This window comes from Camellia sinensis, chromosome 9 (genome assembly GCF_055761805.1).
Source record: "Camellia sinensis isolate YWXY chromosome 9, ASM5576180v1, whole genome shotgun sequence".
NCBI classification, from domain to species: Eukaryota; Viridiplantae; Streptophyta; class Magnoliopsida; order Ericales; family Theaceae; genus Camellia; species Camellia sinensis.
Genome location: NC_138969.1, coordinates 46,131,699 through 46,156,791, shown reverse-complemented (window position 1 = coordinate 46,156,791; position 25,093 = coordinate 46,131,699). Strand labels below are relative to the sequence as shown.

Here is a 25,093-nt window from a genome sequence, read left to right as displayed (position 1 = left end):
TCAAATGGGATTGTAATGTATAATAAGCCATTAAAAAAAATTAAAAATAACAATAAAAATCAGACCAATATAGCCCAAAAAGCAGAGATCTAGTCACTAACACAAATACCAAATATCATGAACCCCTGTGAACTTCACTTGATTGAATTAGTCAAAACCATCCAAAACATATGCGTTGCTTGCATCTCATCTCTACTTCCTTTTCTTATTTTCTCTCTCTCTCTCTCTCTCTCTCTTCTTCTTCTTCTTCTTCTTCTTCTTCTTCTTCTTTTTTGATATTTTGTTTTTCCCAATTCATTTCTAGTAATTTTGTTTTACATCCTCAAATGAACAAAGGTATATGCTTTTTCAAGCATTGAAATTCCCTCTCGTAGATTCGTCCACACATAATTTCTATTGCTTTTCACGACGCAGAAAATCTCGCATGTGCATTAGTATTTCAGCCTTCACGACTAGGCGCATCGTTTTCGAGTCTTCACATAACAAACCTCCATATTCTCGTGCAAAGTCACAAGCAGCATCGAAAACCTCCTACAATATTATTTGAAACAAACCCAATACATGCAAAAAATGCTCAAAGTAATATACATGCATACAAATGTAATAGAGATAAGCTCGATTTTTACCCTAGTAGGGAACTCATCATAAAAATGAGCCGGTGTAATCTCAACCCTATTCATATCTGATTCCCACAACCTAATCTGTCACAGAAAATTGTATTTCAGAGTATTGTCAAACAGGTTGAGATGTAAAGTACTTAGCACTAGTTATCATTTAACAAAAAAAACTCCATCAAGGACTTGGTGATTGACTAAAATCGCATAACCAAAATTAATTTTGCTTGAGAGCTGACTTGCAAAATATTAAATCCGAATAAAAGCAAAAATATTTAAACATTGATAAAAATGTAAACCTGATCGGTGACATTTTCTGGGACAGAGGGTACTCTCTCTGCAACTCGAGGATGTGCATTCTGCTGAAGAAAGGAAATTATCTGCAAATCCAGAGGTTCGTCAAAGAAGCAAATTATATCCTAAATGGAAGAAACAAACAACAAAATTACTTCTTAAATTTTTTTCCAGAAGGTTAAAATATATATAAAAAAAAAGTCCTTAGATTTTACTTAAGAACCAAATTTGGGGCTCCATTGTACACTTCTATTTCTAGGTGTAATAACATGAAAAATCAATAAATATATTTGGTGGAATACACATAACAGAAATTGGTATGCAAGCAGCAGGATCCACATAATACAACATCAATTAATTTAGTAATTTCATTCATAATCCAATAATCTATGAAATTAAAATAATTTATTTTCATTTTGCAAATTTCACATTTAGATTTTTATTTCTTTTCTTAGGTTCCCACATCTACTCATACATTCAATTTTTGTTTAAAAATTAATTTTATTAAAAATCATTTGTTACATAAAATACCAAGAGAACTAGTTAATTTTTCAAAGCACACAAGGTAGGCATCCAAGAGAGTCCTAGAGACTCGCAAGGGCAGACTTGTTTCCTATGGCCACATCAGCTTGAAAACATTGTCTGTAGAATTCATTAGCTAGAGTCACCAACATATTGTTGCTCACTTTTTGACAAACTTAAAGCATGATTCTTCGTCATTAACATTGCATTGGAACATAATTGTGAGAAAGGCGAATTACACTAAAAGTCCCTTTAGTTTGGAATTCGTGTCATTTTGAAACCTAACTTTTCAATTGTAACACATTTGATTATAAATTTTGAATCTTGTTTCAAATAAGGACAATTGAAAATATCATTACTCAATTTCAAGGGTAAAGTCGTCAATTTAATAAAATATAAACTAATTTAACAAAAATAAATGTTAAAAAAACATTTTTGAATTTTTAAAAATAATTTCTACCCCATCAAAAATAAAATTATGTAAAATTGATAAACCTTTTAAACATTTATTTATTTTACCAAATTAATTTTATTATGTGTTTGGATGATGATAATGTAATGAGTAATTGTTAGGCTTTTAATGTGTAATTGATATATTTAATATATGAAATATATTTAGTTTTGAATTTTTTTTGTTTTAATGCATTGGTCTAATAATGATATCAAAGTTATCGCCATATTTGACTTTTGAAAAAATAAAAATTAATTTAATGAAAATAAAAATAATTACCCATTACATGATCATCATCCAAACACATAATAAAAATTAATTTGGTAAAATAAACAAATAAATAAATATCTAAAAAATTTATTAATTTTACATAATTTTATCTTTAGTGGGTTGAAATAATTTTTCAAAATTCAAAAAAAAAAAAAATTTGACATTTATTTTTATCAAATTAGTTTATATTTTATCAAATTGACAACTTTGCCCTTGAAATTGAGCAATGATATCTTCAATTGTCCTTGTTTGGAACAAGATTCAAAATTCATGATCAAATGTGTCACAATTGAAAAGTCAAGTACCAAAGTGACACAAAGCCCAAAACTATAGGGACCATTAGTGTAATTCGCCCATGTGAGAATGATAATAAGAAACAATAAATTTCCAACCTTATAAGCATGACAGATTTCTTGAAAAATCTAACATTGTGATGGCAAAACATCCAGAGTAATAAATAAATGGAAACTAGCAACCAAGCTCAAGCTCTTTCAAAGAAATACACAATAACCAAACTTGATCATTTCATTAGTTATTACTGTAAATGACTTTGTAAAAGGTTTCAAAAGATGACATGAAGGTACACACAACTAAGAATTGATACTTGCCTGCTCTGCCATGATGCCATTTTCGAAAGCATTATACAAGTTTTCTTTTGTAATCGCGGCAACAATAAGATTTGGAAGCTGATATTCTACCCTGCATTTTCAGCACAAAAATGATCCCTTTGCCGACGATGAATGACAAATATAAGAATAGCATCCAGATGAATATAAACTATGAGCAATGATTTCTTAACAATGATTATTTCTAACCATCCAATGATCTAGTAGAATAAATTTATCTAAGAAAAGTTTCTCATTTCAAACATTTTTTATTATTAGTCATGTTTTAGAGTTTGCCACAAGATTTTGGAATGATGAAGTAACTAGGGATTTCTCTCCAATGTTTGCTAAGATGCTCCAGTCTTTAGACAACACCATTCTTTCAAAAAGACCCCAATTTTATCAAATGTTAGAGAACCAGTTGTTACTATTATTAGACAAATTCTCCTTTTGTTTTATTCTTGTTCTATGCCATATTGCCCATTCCAGCACAAGTTTAAACAGGTCAACAAGAAAAATTGAGCAAACAAAAACAGATACACTATATGGTACCAATTTCAAATAGTTTCATATCTTTTTCAATATTTGCCTTGGATTCAAGAATTCTTAATAATACTCTAAATGAGGTAGGTGGCTTCTCAACTCCTTAAATCATGGAAGCAAAATTTCTACAACCAAAATCCTTCAATTCCAACTGCTACAGATTGACACATGGATTTTGACCAAACTAGGGGGCTTCATTACTGTCAAATATAAACTAGCATTCAAGGAGAAAGGTTTAAAAAATACACAACATGATACTACATAGAATTGTTCATCTGTCAAGGCCTGGAAGCTTAATTGATCAGAGTCTTGTCTGAGAATGTACTCTGTATGGAGGTTTTTTTTTTTTTTTTCTACTGTGGAAAGTATATTTTTCTCAATTATCACTGACAAGAGTTATCACCATGACTGGATAACAATAAGGGCCTTGCTTCCAAGTGCCCCTTGTGGAGCAAGAAAAACACACACACACACACACAAAAAAAAAGAAAAAAAGAAAGAAAAAAAAAAAGAAGAGAGACAGAGAGAGACAAGAGCACAAGACACTTTACACAAACTTCATAACACTTTTCGGTGATTTCAATTTTTTTTTAATCTTTTCACCTATCTCCAAAACACTTCTTCCTCCAATCTCAGTGCTAAACAATGCGACAAGGACACACTCGTTAGCATTTGCTTAAAAATAATTCAATATGTTCAATAAACATCATAACATTTTGAATACTCTCATTAAATACCAACCCAATGCATCCAGAACAGTATTCTCTCCAGATAGAAGAAGCCTCATCATAAAACAGTCTAAAGTACTTATCAAGCAAATTTATGGCATACCTTGAGAAGAGGCGTAAAATTTCGCAATGTAGTTTAGATGTTGAATATGCATACACTCTAAAGTTTGTTTCCACAACAACAAAGCCCTGGAGAACACAAAAAAGTATTAACGATAGTAGTTAATAGAACCGTCTCTATCAAGATGATGGACCCATTATTTTTATTTTATTTTTATCAACAACAGATAACAGACTCATTCTCTGTACTATCAATTCGACCAATTATAACAAATGATACTCATATTCCAGAGATACAGAAACAAAGAAAGGCGTCTCTTTCTGTCTATGGGGAATCATTTTTTCTCAATCAAGAATGCCTCAACTGGGTAAATTCACATATTTCAGACAATTCAGTTAGGAAGTTGTCCTCTACTCTCTAGAGTAAAAATAAAAATAAAGCAGCACTTCAACAGAGAAATGAAACCTCTCAGCTCTCATCTTGGCAATTTCAAAGAAAAACGAATAACCTCAAAGTCTCCAACTAACACAAATTACCGAACCACTAAACATAACCACCATCTCACCTACCCACTACAACTCCATGATACAACTCCAAGATTTGATCAAGGGTGCACTTTGTGGTTGAGAAACTGCCAGATTATTGAACCAAGGAATGAGCCACCTCTATCGTTGAGCATGGGAAGACGTGCATAGATGAGTTGATCCTCCTATAAAATGAGGCCTTATAGCAAGTAATACAGAGTCATATCCATCGCCTTTGGAAAGCTTAGAACCTCTCCATTGCCACTTTCACTCCCTGTTTAAGATTGTCTCTACTATCACCTCTCCAACCTCCCGTGGTCTTGTGCTAACACAGTGCCTACCATCTTCCAGAAGGTTCCACACAAAAAATGAAAAGAATTATTTTGCTTATCCATGAATGAGACCGAGGCCATGTATACATAATAGATTCATGATACAATTTAGGAAACAATATAAATAAGAAAATAATACTAAATCAGTGATTGACACAATCACAGATTATATACATAATACTAAAAACAAAAAGATTCTATTTACTCTAATTTCTATATTCAACATTCCCCCCTTAAGCTGGTGTGAAGATATTCAACAATCACAGTTTGCCAATGAATGACTGGAAAAAACCGGAAAAAACTCAACGGCTAGTCCAAATAAATGCTACCGAACAAATTTGGTAATTCACTAAATAAAAAAGGCTAAAAAGTGCTTAACACATTAGCACCACACCCTAGAAAAGGAAAAAAACAAGGACTGAACTGCCCTAGAAGCGCTGTTGAAGCATCTATGGCCAGGAAACACCCTGGTCGGTAGCCAACAAGACCCTGGTCGGCAGCCAACAAGACCCTGGTCGGCATCAAAGGCCGGAGCTAATGCCAGGAGATAGTTTATGGTCGTGTCCGACTATTGTAGAAACTGATCGGAATTAATGTCGAGACAATTTAAGGTCATGCTGGACCGTTGTGGGAACTGACCGAAATCAATGTTGGGACAGTTTACGGGGTCATGCCGGACAGTTGTAGGAACTAACCGAAATCAAAGTCGGGACAGTTTAAGGGGTCATATTAGACTATTGTAGAGACTAATCGGAATCAACGTTGAGACAATTTAAAGGGATCATGCCGGACTGACGTATAGAACTGGATGTTGAACTAACAAGCATGGCACACACTTAACATATGACGTCGTGTTGAATGATGATGGCAACAGATGACTGAGTGCGCCAAGGGACGACTTTGGTGGTGCGCCAAGGGGGCGACTTGGGTTGTGCACTAGGAGGGGCGACTTGGGTTGTGCAGCAGATGGGGCGGCTTAGGTGGTTCACATGGTATATTACCATGCTCACCATGATATATGTATAATACCACCCTTCAAACTCAAATAGGTTTGAAGATAGAAACCTATTTGAGGTTGAAATAGAAGGAAACACAGTGGACTATGAAGCATGGACACGCCATAATGGAAGCCATGGCGGTGTCGGATATGAGGACACGCCGAGGACACGGGGACATGTACGGGACACGCCATTTAATTTAATTTATTTTTTTGCAAAGGACACGACAGAAACACGGCGGGACACACGTGTCCAAATTTGGACATGCCATGGGACATGGTCGGCAAGGAGTAAACGAAAGAGAAAAGGAGTGCAAACCTGGTCAGTGACTTCAATTTGGATGACTTCCACTGTAAGCCTCGCTCTCTCTCTTGCTCTCTCATGACTTTGATCTCGAGCCAATCGACCTCTATCCAGTCCATTTTGACTAGCAATAGCCCTGACTTCAACGATCCAGTCCACTTCGACTAGCTATAGTCCCCCTCGACTTCGACGATCTAGAGCCCTTCGACTTCTCAGAGCTCTGTCTCTCACCTTCACCTTCTCAAAGCTCTCTGTCTCTCTCTCCCTAACGATCGCGATCGCGATTGATCGATCGCTTTCTCTCTCGCTTTTGTCTCCCCCCCCCTCTCTCTCTCTCCCCAACGATCGCAATCGCGATCGATCGATGGCTTTCTCTCTCGCTTCTGTCTCCCCCCCTCCCTCTCTCTCTCTCTCTCTCGTCACGTCTTTATCTTCTTGATTCATATATATATATAACTATTATTATTATATATTATATAATAGTTATTATATAACATATAATATACTTATAAGATAATATATAATACATATTATAACATAATATATACATATACATATTAATAATAAAAAAAAAAATAAACACATGTATGTAAAATAAAATAAAAAAATTAATTGGAACACATTATTTAAAAAATATAATAAATAAATAAAATAATTAATGTGTATTAAAATAAAAATATTTATAAAAAAATTTAAAAAATTGTTGTGTCCCCTGCCGTGTCCGTGTCCGTGCTTCATAGACAGTAGAACAGAAACACACAAAAAAATGGATTGCGAGTAAAAAAAATATAATAGAGATATTTGAGATAGGAATAAACTAGTGGATAGAGGAAGAGATCACCACGAAGTGATAGTGAAAGAAAATATGACAATGGAATGGGTTGAGGTTTGGCGGATAGCTAAGGCAAGGCTGTTGCCCACCAGTGAAATATAATTATTAGGTACTTAACCTAACTCTGATACCAAAAAGAATGAAAAAAATTATTTTGCTTATCCACGAATGAGGTAGAGGCCATATATATATAATAGATTCATGATACAATTTAGAAAACGATATAAATAAGGAAATGATACTAAATCAGCGATTCACACAATCACAGATTATATACATAATACTAAAAATAACTATGTACTCTAATTTGTATATTCAACAGCCACCTCACCATCCGCCATCCATGCATACAAGATCTCTCTCCAAGGTAAACTACCTTGGTAGAGGTAGAACTTGGAGCAAAACTATAAAAACTGGTAATAAGACTCCTCACAAATAGAAGTGATAAAATTTATTTCATCAATTGAGTCCAGAGGAATCAGAATCCTCCACTCAAGAAAGTTGCATCAACTCATGCAGCAATTGTAACATCCATGTGATTAAGCATCAAATACCACAATGAACAATAAGAAAAAGAAAAATCACATGGACTCTTTGACTTCAACTTGGGAAGATATTGGGATGCCAAAATGAGTCATACATAGGGCAAAGGGTTCCACTGCCAGACAACTTGCAAAAGCATATTCAATTTACTCACCAAAACCAACTTTAAAATCAATTAGATCTACAAAATCCACAAATCACAACCACGTCATAGAAGGCATTCCTCTTTGATTGTATATGGGCAAGTAGAAACCCAAAGAACTCATGGCCAGATGGAGGTTTGAAAACCTTAGTGACCAAAAGTTTCTATTAAATCTGCACTCCTCAAGGTAATCTAGTCACCTATGATCTTTAATGGTTAAAGGAAAGCAACCAGAAAGGGTATCATGCAATTCTTACCAAGGGAGCCACGGGCAGCATGGCATTGGTCTGAATATGCTCTAAATTGCAGACTTAGTAATAAAGACCTGTAAAGCCAACTTAGCAAAAAAAATATAGGTCCAGTCATTAATTAGAATGAAGAAACCTTCCCATCATCTGGTCCAGCTTCAACATTATGAAACCAAAAATGCAAGTTTAGCCAGGGGCAGGTGACAGGTGCTAAAACATATTTTTCAGTCAGCCCGAACCAGCTTGGCTAATTGTCAGTCCAACTCAACGTTTTGACACAAAATAAATCATGAACATTGTGAATGCTATTTAAGTGATAGTATCTCATTCCATTACAAGCAAGAAAAAATTAATTGTAAATAAGATACTAAAGGTTTAAATCATTAAATAAATTTCAAAACAAGTTGAATAGCAAAAAAACATACGAGTTTCCGTGATGATGTATCTGATAAGCTAATTGACAGGTTGGTAGCTAACTTAGTAGGAATAAACCAACTCTCTTTCCTACCCTGGACAAATGAAAACATAAGAGAAATTGTATAAGATGTAAAACTATAAGCAGACAAAAAAAAAATTACTCAATATTATAAAAGAAGCCAAGCCTGAAATTCACCTGCTGGAGCTTGACCAATCCCAAGTCCGCAAGGTCCTTTATTACATTTCTCTGACTATCAGTCAATGTGTTCATATTATATGCCTACATACAAAGAAGACAACTGAATGCCAGAGTTAAAGGTGGAATCATTACAAAAACTGCCTTGCAAACTGTTGCAACAAGGTATCCATCAAAAAGATGATTAATTTTCAGTAAAGGAAGGATTATAAGCCAACAAAGTGCCATGGCATTTAACAGAGTTTAACAACAAGAATAATCTTTCATTAATGCAAGAACTATAGCAAGGTAACTGGAACACGTAAACTATGGGAATGTAATACCTCGCCAGTGACATGGAAACTAAGCTCCAGCATAAATGAAATCAAATCCGCTGAATCCAAACCTCGCTCCTTCCCCACAATAAGAAAGTCATAATTGGTGGTTAATATCAAGCATTAAATTATGAAAGCAAATCAGTGACAAAAGACAAGCTCCTATTATTCCAAAATGATATCCATATTTTACATGCTAGATACAAGTTAAAAATTGAAAGACGTAAATGTCTTAGTGTTTTTTGTTTTTTTACCACCCTGATTAGTTCTGTCATAGTGTTTTTATTATGATTATCCTTTTTGTAAAAATATAAGGAAAGTGAATGGGGTACATGACATGTGATCTGATTATCAAGAAATCATATCCAACTTCTTTGTAACATTCCAGACAAATCATCATGAGATTTTCTAAAACACAGCAAATTTGTCAGATACCTCAGAATTTGTGATGTATTCCCTGATTATGTACCAGAGTTGTGCATTTGTATCCATCAGCTGTAATTTACACAGATTAGTATAGTTACTCTCGAGTAGGATATTTCATTATAAGTGCAATCAGTAAAATGATTAATTTAATGCATACCAAAAATTGGAAACCACTCTCAGTTAGTTTTGGAGGTTCTTTGTCTCTGTGAAAAAAAATCATCTATTTGTGAGATACTGCATCCTCATTCGCCAATTAGAAAACCAAAACGTGAAATTTGTAACAAATTTGAGTGTTGAAGAACCTTTGACTCAGAAGACCTCGCTGGAATATTTTCATCAGAGAAGAGCTGAAGTTTGTTGTCTTTTCACCTTGAGTGGAGGAGCTTATAAGGTGCAGCAAGAAACACTAATATATCACAATTGGAAGTCATTAGAAAAGTGGCCCAACTGTCATAAAATTGCACAATGGCCAATTGCTAAAACCAAGTACATCATCTCATGACATATGTTGTCATGGTAAGTAGGAACTTACCACTGTCTAAAATATTCATGCACAAATGAGACAGACAAAAGAAACACAAAGATGAAGTTCACACCTCCCATTGCTCAGCAGCATAGGCGTCTAAATCCTCCAAGCTTGGGAGCCTCACAGTGATATTAGAAGGCATTGGTTCCCTTGGTAAAACTCCACTGCAGTACCGATTTGAAGGTCATTCATGCATGCTAAGTAAGACACTATTTATATGATGAGAATTGAACAATGTATCAAGACAAAGATTACTAAGTAGGATCATTGTTTCAGGTTTATTCTTGTTGTAGATCAAAAATAGACTCGATATCTCAGATACAGATTTAGCTGTGTGACCATAACTTGGTGAGTGATTTAGTTTCATATGAGTTTACAGAAGACCTTAACTGTAGGCATTTAGGTGAAGTTGAAAAAACATAATGCAAAACCAAGGTCAACTACACTGACAAGACACATCCAATGAACTCACTATATCACCCCACCCCCAACCCCGAAGAAGAGAGAAAAAAAAAAACACTAAAAATAATTATACTTGTGTAATAAAACAAAGAAGAAACATATCAGATACAACTAACATATACAACAATGATAACCACAACATGAATCTAAAGCTTACCCATGTATTATATGCTTCTGAAGGTTAATCTGAAACGTCGGGTTTAATCTATAAGTGGTTTCCTTTTTCCTGTTAACATGATAAAAAGAATTTCAGTCTACTGACAAACAGTACTGTTGGAATCAAAAAGCAAATTTCAATAAGGTGATATAATAATAATAAAAAAAACAGTGCTATTAAAAAAATGCAAATTCTCCAGACGTTGATGTATAGTGAAGTGAATTCTGACCAAATAATAAATAGAGTTAATAAGAAACCCATATGACAGGAATACAAGTATCCTACTTGTTGAAATAGTTTTAAATAATGTAAATTTTGTATGAAAGTACTTTTGATACCAAAGTTTAAAATTTTTCCCCATGTAAAAATGACTATAATTGTTTGACGATAGAACAATCACTATATTTCAGACCATTGAATTCAAAAGACACACAAAAAATCATTGTATTCAAATAAATGAGAAATTTCCTGTAATACTGCCGCAATCCATAGCTTAAATAGGAACACATAAGACCAACTACTTGAGGATGTACAAGCTTTATACATTATTTATTTATTTATTATTGACAGACAAATATCATGAATACCAAATTCCCCCCACCACACCCTAAATAAATAAAAACAATTTAGACTGAAAAATAAGATTGCTCTCTAAGCCTCAAACCGTCTTGGATTTAATTATAAGGCCAGCAACAAAAGGATTGCTAAAGTCTAATATTGAGGGAGCTACTCTAAACAAAGATTTTCTTTTTATTTGTAACTGTTGATAAATGTTAGAGCACAACCAGTGTTGCTATTTAAACAAGCAGCAGGATATGCAAGGGCACATCAAAATTTAAGACTACCAGCAAGAAAGAAAGGGCGTTGTATACCTGTCAACAGCTTCAGTAAATAGTCTCAACTGAATCAATCTATCAATGGCTACATTATGTTTAGAGTATCCATCTGCAAGTACCCACTCTTGCATTGACTTTGCTGACACAGGTACATCAATGTACAACATTTGCAATACATACTTCTTGGCTAATGGTGGCAAAGATCTGTGCAAAAAAGTCGCAAAATAAAGTCTTCACTAATATTGAACACTAATTACGTAATTACTTAAACTTCTAATGTAGATCATTGAATTATACAGAAAAATTCAATTGCATCCATTAAAAATTGAAACCCAAACCAAAGCAAACTAAACATTGTGCCTCAATCAAATGAGGTCAGCTACGTGAATTCGTTGTTGCCATTATGCTCTGTCACAAAGGCTACATGCTCAATTAAATAAAATAAATTCATATTCTTTTATACCAATGTTATCAGAGGCGAGCCTAAGCGCTCGCCTAAGCGCTAAGTGAGGCGAGGCGAGACTTTAGCGCTTCACGCACACTGAGGCGAGGCGAAATGGTGAGGCGATGGAGAAGTGACTGAAGCAAGGCTTAGGCGATGAAGCGGGAGGCGAAATGAAGCGACGCTTCATCATATTTTTGCCTGATTTTAGTTCGAACCATCTGGGCCCTTCATCGACTTCGTTCGAATCATCTGGGCTCTTCATCGACAAAGTTAATTACTAAATAAGAAGTCCAAACCCTAGATCGACTTCGTTCGTCGACATCTGGGTCTTCTTCTTCCTTCTTCGGACGTCGTTCCGAGGTGAGTTCCTTCTTCTTCCTTTCTCCTTTGTTCACTATCGGAACCCCCCCATTTCTTCCCCCCTGTTCTTCCCTTCGACTTCACCTATTCTTTTTTGTTCATTTTTTTCTTCAACTTGAAGAACACAGTCGAACCCTGTGTTAAAATTAATTCAATTATTTTATCTTTAATTTTTTTTTTCAATTAATTCAATTATTTTTTTTCTTCTGTGTTGAAATTTCAATTAATTCAATTAATTTCCTGGTTATTCAATTAATTATTTTAATTCAATTAATTTGTTTAATTCAATTAATTTGTTTATTTTAATTCAATTAATTTAATTCAATTAATTATTTTAATTTCCTGGTTATTTAATTAATTATTTTAATTCAATTAATTTGTTTATTTTAATTCAATTAATTTAATTCAATTAATTTCCTGGTTATTCAATTAATTATTTTAATTCAATTAATTTCAACTATTTTAATTTCTTTATGTTATTTAATGTTGTTAAAATATGTTCTTTAATTTCTTTATGCTAAAACATTGAATTGCTTGTTGGATAGTATTTGGAATGATAACTGCATGATGGTTCTTGAAAATATTTATATTTTTGTCTATACCATTTATTTTTAAAAAATATCCTTTCTGGTTGCCTCAATTCAATGAAGCCCTCGCCTCGCCTCCCCTCCTCGCCTCGCGCTTAGGCGTTAGGAGACCTTGTCGCCTCGGTTCGCTTTTCGCCTATGAAGCATGGATACTTCAAAAAGAGAGACGTATCCGTATCGAATACTTATCGGATACCGATACTCTTTGGATACTCGCGGATACGTATCGGATACTTCTTAATTAATTTTTTATTAATTTTGAAGTATCGGATACTTAATTTTGAAGTATCAGATACTCGAAGTTACATATTACTTATAATATTTTATTTAGTTCTTTGATAAGAGGAATATAGTAAGAGTTAAAGTAATAGAATTTGTCAAATTGATGTATCCTTATTGTCTCTCTCACTTCTCTCTCGCTTTCTCACTCTCTCACGTTTCTTGTCTTTACACTCATTCTTTTTTTTGTGTTAGCATGTAAGGATGATGTTTAATTTGCATTTGCTTTTGTTTTTAGTTTTGGATGTTTTATGAATGTTTGAAGACTTTTAGGTTAATAGGAATATCTCTCTCTTTATTTATTAATTTACTTTAAGTTTTATTTTCATGCATATTATATTATTAAAATTATAAAAATATATATATTTTTTACGAACGTATTCCCGCCGTACCTGTATCATACTTTTTAAAATTTTGACACATCGCTATATCCGTATCCATGCTTCCTAAGTTATTATTGACGACTTAAAAAAGTATATTTGCTGAAATTTTTATTTAATAATGGCTTTTTGGCTTTAGCTAAGGTCCTGTGATATTCATTGAAGAAGGAGAACAAGTTGAAGCTATTAACCTTGAAGACTCTTAGTTTTATAGGAATCTTTCTTCTTTATCAAGTTGTCTTTTGTTATAGGTTTTATTTTTATGCATACTGCATTACTAAAAATTGTAAAAATAATATTTTTACGAACGTATCCCTGCCGTACCCATATCCTAATTTTTCAAAATTTTCCGTATCGCCGTATTCGTATCCGTATCGTGTCGTATCCGTATCCCGTATCTGTATCCGTACTTCTTAGCTTTTCGCTTTAAAAAACATTGTTTTATACTACCACATATTATATCAATTTAGGTCTTCCCCCTTAAATCAAATCAAACTAAGCTCGTGTCCCAATCAAGTTGGGTCAGCTACATGAATCAATTTTCTCCATTAAGCTCTATCAAGAACTATATGCTCAGTTAAATTAAATAAATTCATATATTTTTTCACTACGACATCCCATGTCCAACTTAGGTCTTCCCACTTCACATTTCCAATTACAATGATCATATCACTCTTCTAAACCATTGCACCTACTGGTCTTCATTATCGTTGGGAAAACCATATTAACATATACTTTCTTATCTTAACTTCAATTTAAGGGCCTATTTTGGATGACACTATTTTAGCCAAAAAGCCACTAAAAAGGCCAAAAAATTTTACAAAAAAGTCAGATTCGTTCCCATTCTCTCTAATTTTTGCACCTTTTTTTCCCCCATGAAAAGCTAAAAAATCATTCCCAAACGCTTCAATTTTATCCACCTCAAATTTTAGCCAAAAAGATACTTAAAAAGCCACTTCCCAAACGAATCTTTCCTAGTCTTACTAAACTTTTTTTTCCCCACTAGTTGATAGGAAAACAAGGGAATTTCAAGGTAAAATTCTCCATTATTCAAGGCCCAAAGTAACAAAAAAACTACTCTCAAGCATTGTCATACATTCAAATTGAGGCATTTCACAAACAAAGTAGAAAGAAAGATTTAAAAAAATAAAATAAAATTATGATCATTCAAACTCACATTTTATGAAAAAATGAAAATCTTGATGCCCAATTGAATTGAGAGAGAGAGAGAGAAGGCGGACCTGAGAATGGCTTCACAAATGAAGGCGTTGTCGTAGAGCTTATCGAGCTTCATGGCAGGCAACGAGGCCACCATGTCCATGAAGTTCTTGGCGATGATCTTCACTTGAGGCATTTTTTGTGACTGGATAAAAGGGTTTCCTAAAGATTAACGCTAAACAAATAGGACTCAAAACAGCAACAAATCGATTTCAACCCTAGATAGGTTTATATAAATGAAACTGTATTTTGTGTAGATATCGAATCTGAGAACTATATAAACATGTGTAGTATATATATGTACAATGATGTGAAATTACTTTGGGGATATTTTTAACAGAATTACATTTTTGCAGAGTATTGATGGAGTGAGTGAGTGTGCCCTTTAAGTTGAGTGTATCAAGTTACCAAAGTTTAAATGATTATTTGAATGAGGACTTCGTGGGATGAATTGAAGAAATCAGTGAGAGCTCTGCCAGTGTACTCCGGCGGCGAATCGACCGGCAATTGAGAGAGAGAGAGAGAGAGAGAGAGAGAGAGAGAAGGGTTAGGTTTTATGGTGAAGAAAGAGAGAGAGACACAGGATCTATGAGTCTAGAGCATCCATCTCCCATTCTTAACCTCCTCTTTTTATTTTTATTTATTAAATTTAAATTTAATTAAAAATAAAAAAAAATCACAAAAAATTATTAATTTACCGAATTTAAACTTGTCTGAGCCTCCGTTTGGGAAGTTGGTTGGTTTTTTTGACTATTTTATCCTGGGCTAAAAAATTTGGTTTGAAAAGGGCTTTTTGATTTTTTTTGACTTTTTTTGTGACAGAATAATATAATGATTATGGGTTAGATGTGATATTTTATTTTTTGTGGTTAAAATAGCCTATTTTGTCTTTTGTGGCTAAAATAACCAAAAAAGCCCTGTTTAGCTCTTGCCAAACGGAGCCTGAATTATCCAAACTATGTAAGTCAGACGATTGACGTCATCTTTGTCGATCCATGTATCAACTGATACCCTCTTGGATGACAGGCATCTTCTTGAATAATTAGTTGAATGATTGACATGTACAAATTCAAATAATTCAAACGAGTCAAAATTCGATATACATAAAATTATTGAAAAATCACATTTAATTTCACGTATCAAATATTCATCCAATCAAAGAAGAGATTTTTTTATCAAATTAAACATTCGAAAATATGTTTAATGTAAATCAATTTTGTATAAAAAAAAATTATTTTATTTTCCGATGTTTTGTTAATATTTTGAAATAAAAACTTTATATTGTATGAATTGGTAAAGTGAATTAGGAGCTCTTTTTACCTTTCAAAAGGGCAATGTGTTGCAAAATCCAAGCTGAAAGTGAATTTTTTTAAAATTGACTAATGAATTTTTTAATGGTAAGTTATTTTGAGAATAATGATGAAAATTACTTTTTTTTAAAAATATTTTACTTAAATAATGAAAAACATGTCAAAGATTTTTTGCGAAAATATTTTATATCGAAATAAGTAGTCTTCATCCAAAATCAAATTTGATGAAAATTTAAAATGATAACGCATTGGAAATTATTTTTCTCATCAAATTTGATGAAACAATAAATTTGGAATAAGATGATAATTTTTAAAAAGTTTTTGATGACAAGATTAGAAATTAGAATAATTCATATCAAATCAATTTTTATTCAATTTTAAAATCAAATTAGATGAAAATTTTAATGAATGGTTAAGATATACTCGTTCATCAAATCAAATGTTTCATCAAAATTTTAAAAAGACGAAACATTGTTGATGATTTTTTAATCTTACAATTAATAATGCAAAATAAACATATGATTGAAATTATATATTTTCATATCCTTCACAAAACAAATGTGGATAAAAAAAATTGTTTATTAATTATTCCTCTAATCCAACTGAATAACTAATACACCAATCCCATCAATTATTAACCCCCTCACTAACCTTAATTGTTCTATTTTTCTCATTCTTTTTTTTTTTATAATCTATTTTTTACTAAAAAATTGTATGAACTCAAAATAATTACAAATACATGAAATTACAAGACTTAATTGCACAATCTAATACATAAATTACTTGTACTTTCATAACTTTGTAATTATTTTGAGTTCATGCCCTTTTTTTTTTTTTTTGCAATTTTTCCTTTTTTTTTTTCTTTTATATATATCTCTCAAATGTTCTCTAGAAAAAATGTAGACAAAAACCCCAAAAAAGAGAAAACTTGAAGTTATTTCCAAAGGAAGTTTTAATTAATGCTCTCTATGGCAGCATAAGTAATCCAATTTGGCTCACTTTCTGTACTATAGCCAGCTAAAATGGCCCAAGACATGCAATGTGAAATCAATACATCCCTTATCCATGGATTCATTTGTTGTAACATTAACTATTTTCTCAAGTTGAAAATTTGATAACACTTGCACGCACAAAATGCAGTAAAGATTCATATCAAATTAGAGAAGAGTTTTTCAGAAAAATATAACCATCACATTGATAGTTAATGTCATCAAGAAAAAAGGGCCAATTTTTTTAGGGCACCTGAAGCTTGAGAAACCCAAAGCAGGGCAAGACAATGTAAAAACATTAGCCAAGTTAAAAGAACAAAAAAAAGCCTGAGACAAAATTTGTATGGTATACATGATGTGTGTATATGCTCTCTGTCGCTATGCAGAAGCACCGAGTATATCTTCAGTGCTCGTACTGGATTCAGAAGGGGGGCTGGCTTTAACAGTAGGTGGTGGCGGTGGTTTCTTTTCTGGAGGAGGCTTAGTTGGCCTGTTTGGATGAACTTGATCGACTTTCTCTGATGGAATCTCATACTGCAATAAACAACAGATGTCTTGTTCAAATTCAAGCCCCAAGTGTTGCCAACTAACAGTTAAAAGGAATTGAAGATATATAACAAATAATTTAGCACGTAAAATCAATGTTCTTTCTTGTGTGTATACAAGAGATCTTCTACTCAGATCTGATAACGAGCCCAATAATGCAGGCTGAGTAACCTGAAGAACTACATAAGTTAATTTGAGAATAACATGTACCTAATAATGTTTTTCTAAGACATTAAGGAAATTCAAAGTCTCACAGATAGTTAAGATTCCAGATAAGCCAATGCAAGTAACAAAGGAAAGGACTCTCTGTTGCTTCTCATAAGGGTTTTTATGGAACCAACAAGCCCGATCTCCCGTGGAGCAAAAAATTGAAATAGAAACACTTTGAAGCATGTTGAATGGAAGTTCAACATTGACATAACTATGAGACAAACAAAACCAACACGTTAAACTCCTTGAAATCAAGCTCACCTTGTAACCACAGCCGGCTACACAAGCATGGAAGCATTCCTGCATGCAAAAAAGAGAGCAATAGAGACCAAATCAGTAAAATAAATATTTTCAACCTGAATATATTCTTTATATTTGAATAAATAGAAATAATCTTATCCTACAGAAGCAATTTTTCTTTTTCTTTATTATTTTTCACAAGCAAACCATTAATTGGTTGGAAGTAAAATATTAGCCAAAGCATATTTATGAAGTCTTTTCTGCTCAGCAGCTTTTGCTGAATTAACATGTTATAATGCATTTCTGATGATGAAACTTTCATACACAAAGGAATGTTACAATGCATTTCTGATGATGAAATTTTCATACACAAAAGAATGTCAATCTTCAAAGACTGAGGGACCAGTAATGTTTATATAACTGTCAAACGTGACAGCTGTGCCTTGTTTCTATAAAGAGGAAGCTTTGACAATCAAGCAAGTTCTACAGTGAGCTTCCAGTGCTGGGTAGAAATATGAGAAAAGCACTGTTGAAGGATTGAAAAAAGAAAGAAACCTCTGAGTAGCTGGCAGCACCAGGAGAACGGTCAATGTAAGCACTCCACTGTCGGTCCTTTAAAACTGGATCCTTGTAGCATATCTCATCGCACTCTCCCAAGCCTGTTTATCAAATAGCAAATAACCCTATGGCTTAAATCCTTAAAATGATAGAATCAAGTATAATGACTATCAAAGGGTTCATAAATGATAAATCACAGATAGTGAATTAATTCACTATCTCACTATTATTAACAATTGACATCAGTCTTGATTGGTCAGGATCAAAACAATTGAACAAAAGAAAGCTAACAGTAAAAAGATCTTGCAAATTGCTTAACCAAAATAGACCACATAAATGTTAAACACCAACTAACAGACTCAACATAAATAAAAACCAAAAAGTTGATACCTAAAAAAGTAATTAAATACACCAGATAACATTTCTTTTTCCCATTTTTAATATTTTAAAACATCATCATGGAAGATTTATTTTGTTGGTAACTAAGATGTGTTCATAAGCTCAGAGTTTTCTAAATCAGTCGAAGTATGGAAAGATAGTGTGGTAGCTCTATTCAGAAGATACCCAGTCTAATATGACTTAAAGTTAAAGGTCAAGCCTAGACCCGAACAAACCACTATATTCTTAAACTGCAGGAACTAACCAATTCATCCGCTAATTTTCCAGGTCATAAATATCCCATAACTTGGGACCTTTAAATAATCCTTATCAGAAAGTGAATGCGAACTGCAGCAGTTCACTAAGGTGAAGACCCAGCATGCCAATGTCCTAAGGTCCATACCAAAAAGTCAAAACCAATTTACTAAACAATCAAGCAGATCACAGGATAATAAGCTTGCCATCGCTACTTTCAAACTCCCCCAGAGAACTACGCACTTCAAGATTGTTTACAAAACTGCCGAAAAAAGGCTGAATCCATGTACACACAAAATACAATGCAAACAAAATTAAATTTCATACACAAAACTTAAACCTACAAAGAAATGTACAAAGGAATCAAAAGCTACAAGTAAAACAAACTTATTGTCTATTTCCCCAGGAAAAGTAACTGTTGTCAATCAAATAGAACCAATAAGTAGGACAGGAAATGCTAACCTGGCACCTTGTTCTCTATTTTTTGGAATATGCATTTTTTCACCGCAGCGGGGGTAGATTTCTCTCTCACCAACTAACCTAGTCTGGATACATGGTGGATTTTAAAACAACGCCCATTTGCTCAGGTGGTAAATAAGTGGATTTGATCTAGCCTAGTTAGTACTTTTGGACCCAAAACTTTCCCATAAAAAATTGACAAAATATAAAATCCCTAGACATTATTTTATTGACACCTGCTTTTTTCCATTGCCTAAAACTACTTAGACAGTAAAATTGAAATAGATCTAGGGAAGTAATACTCTTGTGCTAGTTAGGCCCAAAACACAACCAAATGAAAAATTCCCATTCCAAATTCAAAAGAAAAAAAGGCAGCATAAGTATTAAATTTTAAGAAATTCCGAAAGCAAAAGTGAGGAACAGAGCAGATAAATACTTACACTCCTCCCATGTCTCACCATCAGAGCCACACCCTTTTTTGCAAAATACTCTCCCTGCAAAAAACAGGGCCAACATGATCAGATTGATCACCTCATGTGTGCCACAGAGAACATTTATAATTCAAGTTCAAAACACCAAAGAGTCAAAATGGATGCTGGAGAATCAAACATGTCCTGCGCACTATATTGTTGCTAAATTAGTAACCGATCTACAATTCTAACTAATCACTAAATAATGTCATGAAAAAAACATCCACCCTATTTTTCATGCATGAGAAGATTCAGATTTAAATAGAATGAACGATCTTCTACTTCTGAGAAAAGGTGATAAATGTATAATTTTTTACCGCTCCCAGACTCAGCAGTGGCGAGAGTCTCTTGCACTGGGCTGCCCTTTTTTAATTAACTAGTTTCCTACACAAAAAATTATTACGAATCCTTACCTAGTATATTCAAGGATTGAAAATAAAACCTTTATTTTTCCCGGGGACAATAACTAAGTTTGATACTTTCTCCTTAATTCCTCCCATATTGAAGTTCTTTAAACCAATATGAAGCATCTTCCTCTACCATTCTACAACCTACTGAAGTGATAGCACATGCAATGCTTTTAAATTATTTCTTATTTTTCTTACAACTTGACGATAATAATTTTGAATGTATTAGTAATTGTAGTGATTATCTAAGGAAAGAAAAATAGTAAGGTGTAGTTTAGCCGTTGTGAGTTTGAAATTAAGCAGAACCTTTAGGAGCAGCTGTAAACAGTAAAGATTGAATTGGCATATATAGTAATAGATACTTGGATCTGTATTTGAACAAAAACCCTAGGGTCCCATACTTAAAACAGAACATTTTGATGAATGAAAAATTTAAGCCAATAGCATTGTGATGCAAAATCTTCCAAAAATACATCACTTCAAGGAGGAGCAGGATTAGGGATTATGGCGGAAAGGATAGAAAGAGTTTTAGGGTGTTGCTTGATGGATTCAATTATTATGCTTTTAAAAGAAAGTATCACTGTTATTGCAAGAGACTATAGGAAAAAGAAATACAATACTAAAAAGAAAAACTACAGAAAAAAAAGTGAAAGAGAAGAGAAAGAATAAAGACAAGATGCAATCAAAAGTAAAAAAGAAAGGCCCAATTACACTGGTGGTCCCAATCTTTGTCTATTGTATCAATTTGGTCCGCTTCAATTGCATTAATTTTGCCCCTGAATTTTTTCGATTTGACTCGATTTGGTCCAATCGATAACACCCGTAATCCCCACAAGAGCCAAATTATGCACATGAAGCCCACATAACATGTTTTCAGTGGCAATATGGTCCATTCATCTTTCTCCTCTTTGGCAACCTCTGCTACTGCCACCACCATCACCATTAACCAACAACCTGCGCCACCTCCATCCGTCACCTGCACCACCACACTCACCTTCCCCCCACCCCTGCCACCCTTGCCACCTCCTCCTACCTAATTTGTACCTCAAGAATATATGCCTACATACACAAAGGGAGCCTATTAATTCACCACTACCCTAGTGTGAACTGTAAATTGCTACAAAATGCAAACAATATCGGTGATGGAAACTAGATACAGTACCACCACAGTAACTATAATTTCTTCCCCCTTCCAATTCAGAAACCGTGGAAAGACAAGTTTAACATATATGACCAAATTAGAATATCTAAAAGACCTAAAAGTCACTTTTTCTTGAACCAAAAAAACTTCTTGACGGTAGAGGAGTCCAAAGTTTTAGTTATAGGATTAGAAAGAGGATAGATCTTCTCTGATAATAGGCTACTAGATGGATTGGATACTTTCAAGGAAAGCCATGACCTCTTTGGGCAGACGTGATGCCCCTCTAACACTGCCAGGACATGTTAAAGTATCAAAGATATCTTTGGCATATCCATTTAGATTTAATCTTATTTTTTGGAACCGTGAACAACATGGATCCAACATGTGGTAAACACATCAAAATACAGCAAAAATATCTAAAGATTTATTACTAAAATTGTATAGAAGACTTTGGCAATTTTCCAAACATAGAACTTTGGGCCATTATTACTAAAATAAATGTGACAAAATCATGATTTAAAACTTCATAAAAGGAGATGCAGGATAGGAAATAAGGGATGACACTAGATAGTGTAGGAAAAGGGGACTTATAAAAAAAAAAAAAAAAAAAAAATTGTAGAAAAAAAAAATGAGAGTATAATCACTATATCATATATTTTTATTTGAAGAATGTTGTGTCCTTGTCTAATGGTGTTTTGATAAAATATCAAATCTATATCTCATGACCACGTCTGTATTTCTGCAATGTAGAATTTTAGTGACTTCTGCAACATTCTTTCCATTGGCTTTATCTTTAGGCATAGTTTTACTATAACTTCTCAAAACAAAATTAACTCCAAGAGAAAATAATGTATCTTGCCCACTTGTCATACCCGTGTCCCTGATGCTCGATTCAGTCATAATTATTATCTATTGGTTATAATTATTAATTTTGTCTCTTTAAGATTGATAGGTCTTCCTATATTAGTTATTATGGTTGAAAACATCCCTCTTGGTTGTCAAGTGTACTCTATGGACATCCACAGAGCCAATATTTTCTCAATATTCACAAACCAAAAGAAAAAATCTTGACAATGACTGTCTTTTTTGGCTCCATTTGAGTTCCATGCAAAGCGGCGTCCGCATAAAAACAAAGTATGTTTCTTATGCTTAGCTTCGTACATATTAAATGATTTGTAATTTCCTTTCTCGCTTTGGCATACGTAAGTCTGCTTGTACTTCATCAGCCGTCGACTTTTCATGCAAGTTGAGTAAAAAAAACTTGTAGGCAGAATTACTCTCGAATGATCAAATTGATTCTTCTCTTAATTGCTATTTTCAGGTGCAATTCTAAAATAGAGACCTGCAGATTTCAAGCTACTTATCTCATCAAGCCTATGTCCAAATAAATTGGGATCGGTTATATGGATCAATTTTCTCCAGTGCTCTATTACACCATATTCTCATTTAAGTCCAAGAGGATCATGCTTATCTCCCGATTTCAAGTTAAAATGAATAAAAAAATACAAAATAAAGACTTGGCTATTATATGACGACGATATAATAATGAGTAAATCATCTAGATATTACTTCTCAAACCCGGAAACAATCCACCATGATATATATATATATAATAAAATAAAATAAACTTCATACATGGGGATTAATTGACAAGTTATGATTTGCTAGCTACCCACCACCAGTCACGTGGAATGAAAGCATAAAATCAAACAGATGCAGGTAGAAGGGATCCTCCTCCACATACCCTTGTCTACATTTTATGCCAAGTTTGAAGTTTTTAATAAATGAAAATTATCAGTTTCAGTTCATTTGTTGACTTGTGGCTATTCTAGCCATCATCAAACCCTTTTTCTTTTTCCTTTTAATTTAATTTTTTTGTTGTCATCATCAAATTTTAGCCTAGGATTTTGTGGAAATCTTAGAATTGTGATAATTACACCAATTTGACAAAAGCCCAGTCGTCAACTTGACAGCAGCCAAATTGAAAGGGTTCTGATTCATAAGAAATTGAACCTCAGAACCATTACAATCAACAAATTCAAAGTTTCGAAACATTTGGAATCAACAAATTTTGCCCAAATTCAACCTGTACGTATACATTCTGTCGACATAATCCACCAATCCTCCTCGAAAACTTTACAGAGTGTCTTTCTTCTCAATATCTGTCCTATGTATACATGTATGTGCAGAGAGAGAGAGAGAGAGAGAGAGAGAGAAAGAGAGGAGTTACATGGAATCTGCGTAAGAGCAGCGTATTTGTGCGTGCATTGGCTTCCACATGGTGGTGCCCATTGTTGTGGAATCATTCTTCTTCTTCTTCTTCTTCTTCTTCTTCAACGGCGCTCTCTCTCTCTCTCGCTGATCAAATGGGAAGGGAGTGGAAACGAAAGAGCGAAGGATGGTGGTCCGACAGGGGATTATGAACGAGGGTATTTTGGTCATTGTGGTATTTCTATTTTAGTAATTCTATTTACACACCAAACTCCTACCTGGAAATTCTATTTCCACACATCTTCTTATTTTCATGCATATCATTTTTCACCCAAAAAAAAAAAATATTTTTCAATACACACCTTTATGAATTTAATTTATCTTATTTCACACATCACATATTATAATTATAACTCTTAACTCAAATATTGTACACACACTTTCCACGGTCCACACAAACACACACTCACACAGACTCATCAACAAAGAAAGCTTTTTCTGCACTTGAATAGTTAGAAAATTAGCTGATCTTCTCCTTCGATACATTTCCTTGTTGGTTGAACCCCTAGTGAATTCCTCCCCTGCTAAACTAAGTAATTGAATCCTTAACAATCGAATGTAAACATACTTTCCTTCCTCATCTACTTCAGGAACCGAGGCAGAGGAACCAAGGCTCTGTTAAATTTTTAATACTCTGTTAAATGTTAATCCTGATTGCTGTGAATTGTTGCTCATAATGCTCTGCTAATGCTGATTTCTAGAAAATTAACATTGTATCATTGTCTTTGTTTACAAAATCCATAATTTTAGAAAAATTAGTTTAGGAAGTTTAGGTTTAGTAATTGGAGGTTCTTAGCTTAATAGAAGTTGTAAAAAAAATATTTTTTTTAAGAGTGGGTTTATTTGTTGTTGGTGGTGGTAGGAAAAGAGAGAGAGAGAGAAGAGATGAGATGAGATGATATGGGTTAGTTGGGGTTTTGATGTTCATTATGGTCATTTTATTTTAGAGTATAATTGTCATTAAAATAAAATTTCATTAAGTATGTGCACTAAGATAAGTAGGTGTATGGAAATAGAGTTTACCGTTCCTACACACCATTTTCTTAGAGTGTTGCTATTAGCACCTGCTTAAATTCTTTGGACCCCACCCTAAATCTTAAATTTTAATAACATTTTTTTGGACACCCCCACATATTACCAAATCTACCCATATTCATAATATTATCACAACCAAATGCACACCCACCCAATTTTTCATACACTCTCATTCCCCTGTTACTGACTGTCTATCTCCCTCCTGCACCGA

General features: G+C 33.5%; 2 protein-coding genes across 7 annotated transcripts; both read right to left on the bottom strand.

The window, feature by feature from the left end:
• Nucleotides 1–113: 113 nt before the first annotated feature.
• LOC114287008 (transcription factor-like protein) lies at nucleotides 114–15,231 on the bottom strand. 6 transcript variants are annotated; one of them, XM_028230251.2, is made up of 16 exons: nucleotides 15,022–15,231; nucleotides 14,637–14,758; nucleotides 11,381–11,548; nucleotides 10,509–10,577; nucleotides 9,960–10,053; nucleotides 9,666–9,769; nucleotides 9,521–9,566; nucleotides 9,373–9,432; nucleotides 8,947–9,015; nucleotides 8,624–8,707; nucleotides 8,436–8,519; nucleotides 4,131–4,216; nucleotides 2,760–2,850; nucleotides 914–1,033; nucleotides 627–701; nucleotides 114–531 (listed from the first exon to the last, which is right to left on the bottom strand). In XM_028230251.2, the coding sequence occupies exons 2-16, from the start codon at nucleotides 14,747–14,749 to the stop codon at nucleotides 394–396; spliced, it is 1,401 nt and encodes a 466-aa protein (XP_028086052.2). In that variant the 5' UTR covers nucleotides 14,750–14,758; nucleotides 15,022–15,231; the 3' UTR covers nucleotides 114–393. The 6 variants fall into 6 exon arrangements, with proteins under 6 accessions (XP_028086052.2, XP_082742886.1, XP_082742885.1 ...); XM_082886760.1 differs by having other exon boundaries at nucleotides 914–994; XM_082886759.1 differs by having other exon boundaries at nucleotides 914–994; nucleotides 14,637–14,788; nucleotides 15,022–15,218.
• A 1,860-nt stretch (nucleotides 15,232–17,091) lies between these two features.
• LOC114287009 (defensin-like protein) lies at nucleotides 17,092–24,002 on the bottom strand. The gene is made up of 5 exons (XM_082888545.1): nucleotides 23,807–24,002; nucleotides 19,999–20,052; nucleotides 18,464–18,567; nucleotides 17,930–17,968; nucleotides 17,092–17,446 (listed from the first exon to the last, which is right to left on the bottom strand). The coding sequence occupies exons 1-5, from the start codon at nucleotides 23,880–23,882 to the stop codon at nucleotides 17,291–17,293; spliced, it is 429 nt and encodes a 142-aa protein (XP_082744671.1). The 5' UTR covers nucleotides 23,883–24,002; the 3' UTR covers nucleotides 17,092–17,290.
• Nucleotides 24,003–25,093: the final 1,091 nt, after the last annotated feature.

Coding starts and splice junctions, on each gene's coding strand:
- LOC114287008 (XM_028230251.2), bottom strand. CDS start 14,749: ATGCCTCAAGTGAAGATCATCGCCAAGAACTTCATGGACATGGTGGCC. Junction 8,520..8,623: donor GATTGGTCAAGCTCCAGCAG/GTGAATTTCAGG, acceptor TCATTTGTCCAG/GGTAGGAAAGAGAGTTGGTT. Junction 532..626: donor ATGATGAGTTCCCTACTAGG/GTAAAAATCGAG, acceptor ATAATATTGTAG/GAGGTTTTCGATGCTGCTTG.
- LOC114287009 (XM_082888545.1), bottom strand. CDS start 23,882: ATGATTCCACAACAATGGGCACCACCATGTGGAAGCCAATGCACGCAC. Junction 17,969..18,463: donor GTGCTGCCAGCTACTCAGAG/GTTTCTTTCTTT, acceptor TTTTGCATGCAG/GAATGCTTCCATGCTTGTGT. Junction 17,447..17,929: donor TAGCCGGCTGTGGTTACAAG/GTGAGCTTGATT, acceptor TGTTTATTGCAG/TATGAGATTCCATCAGAGAA.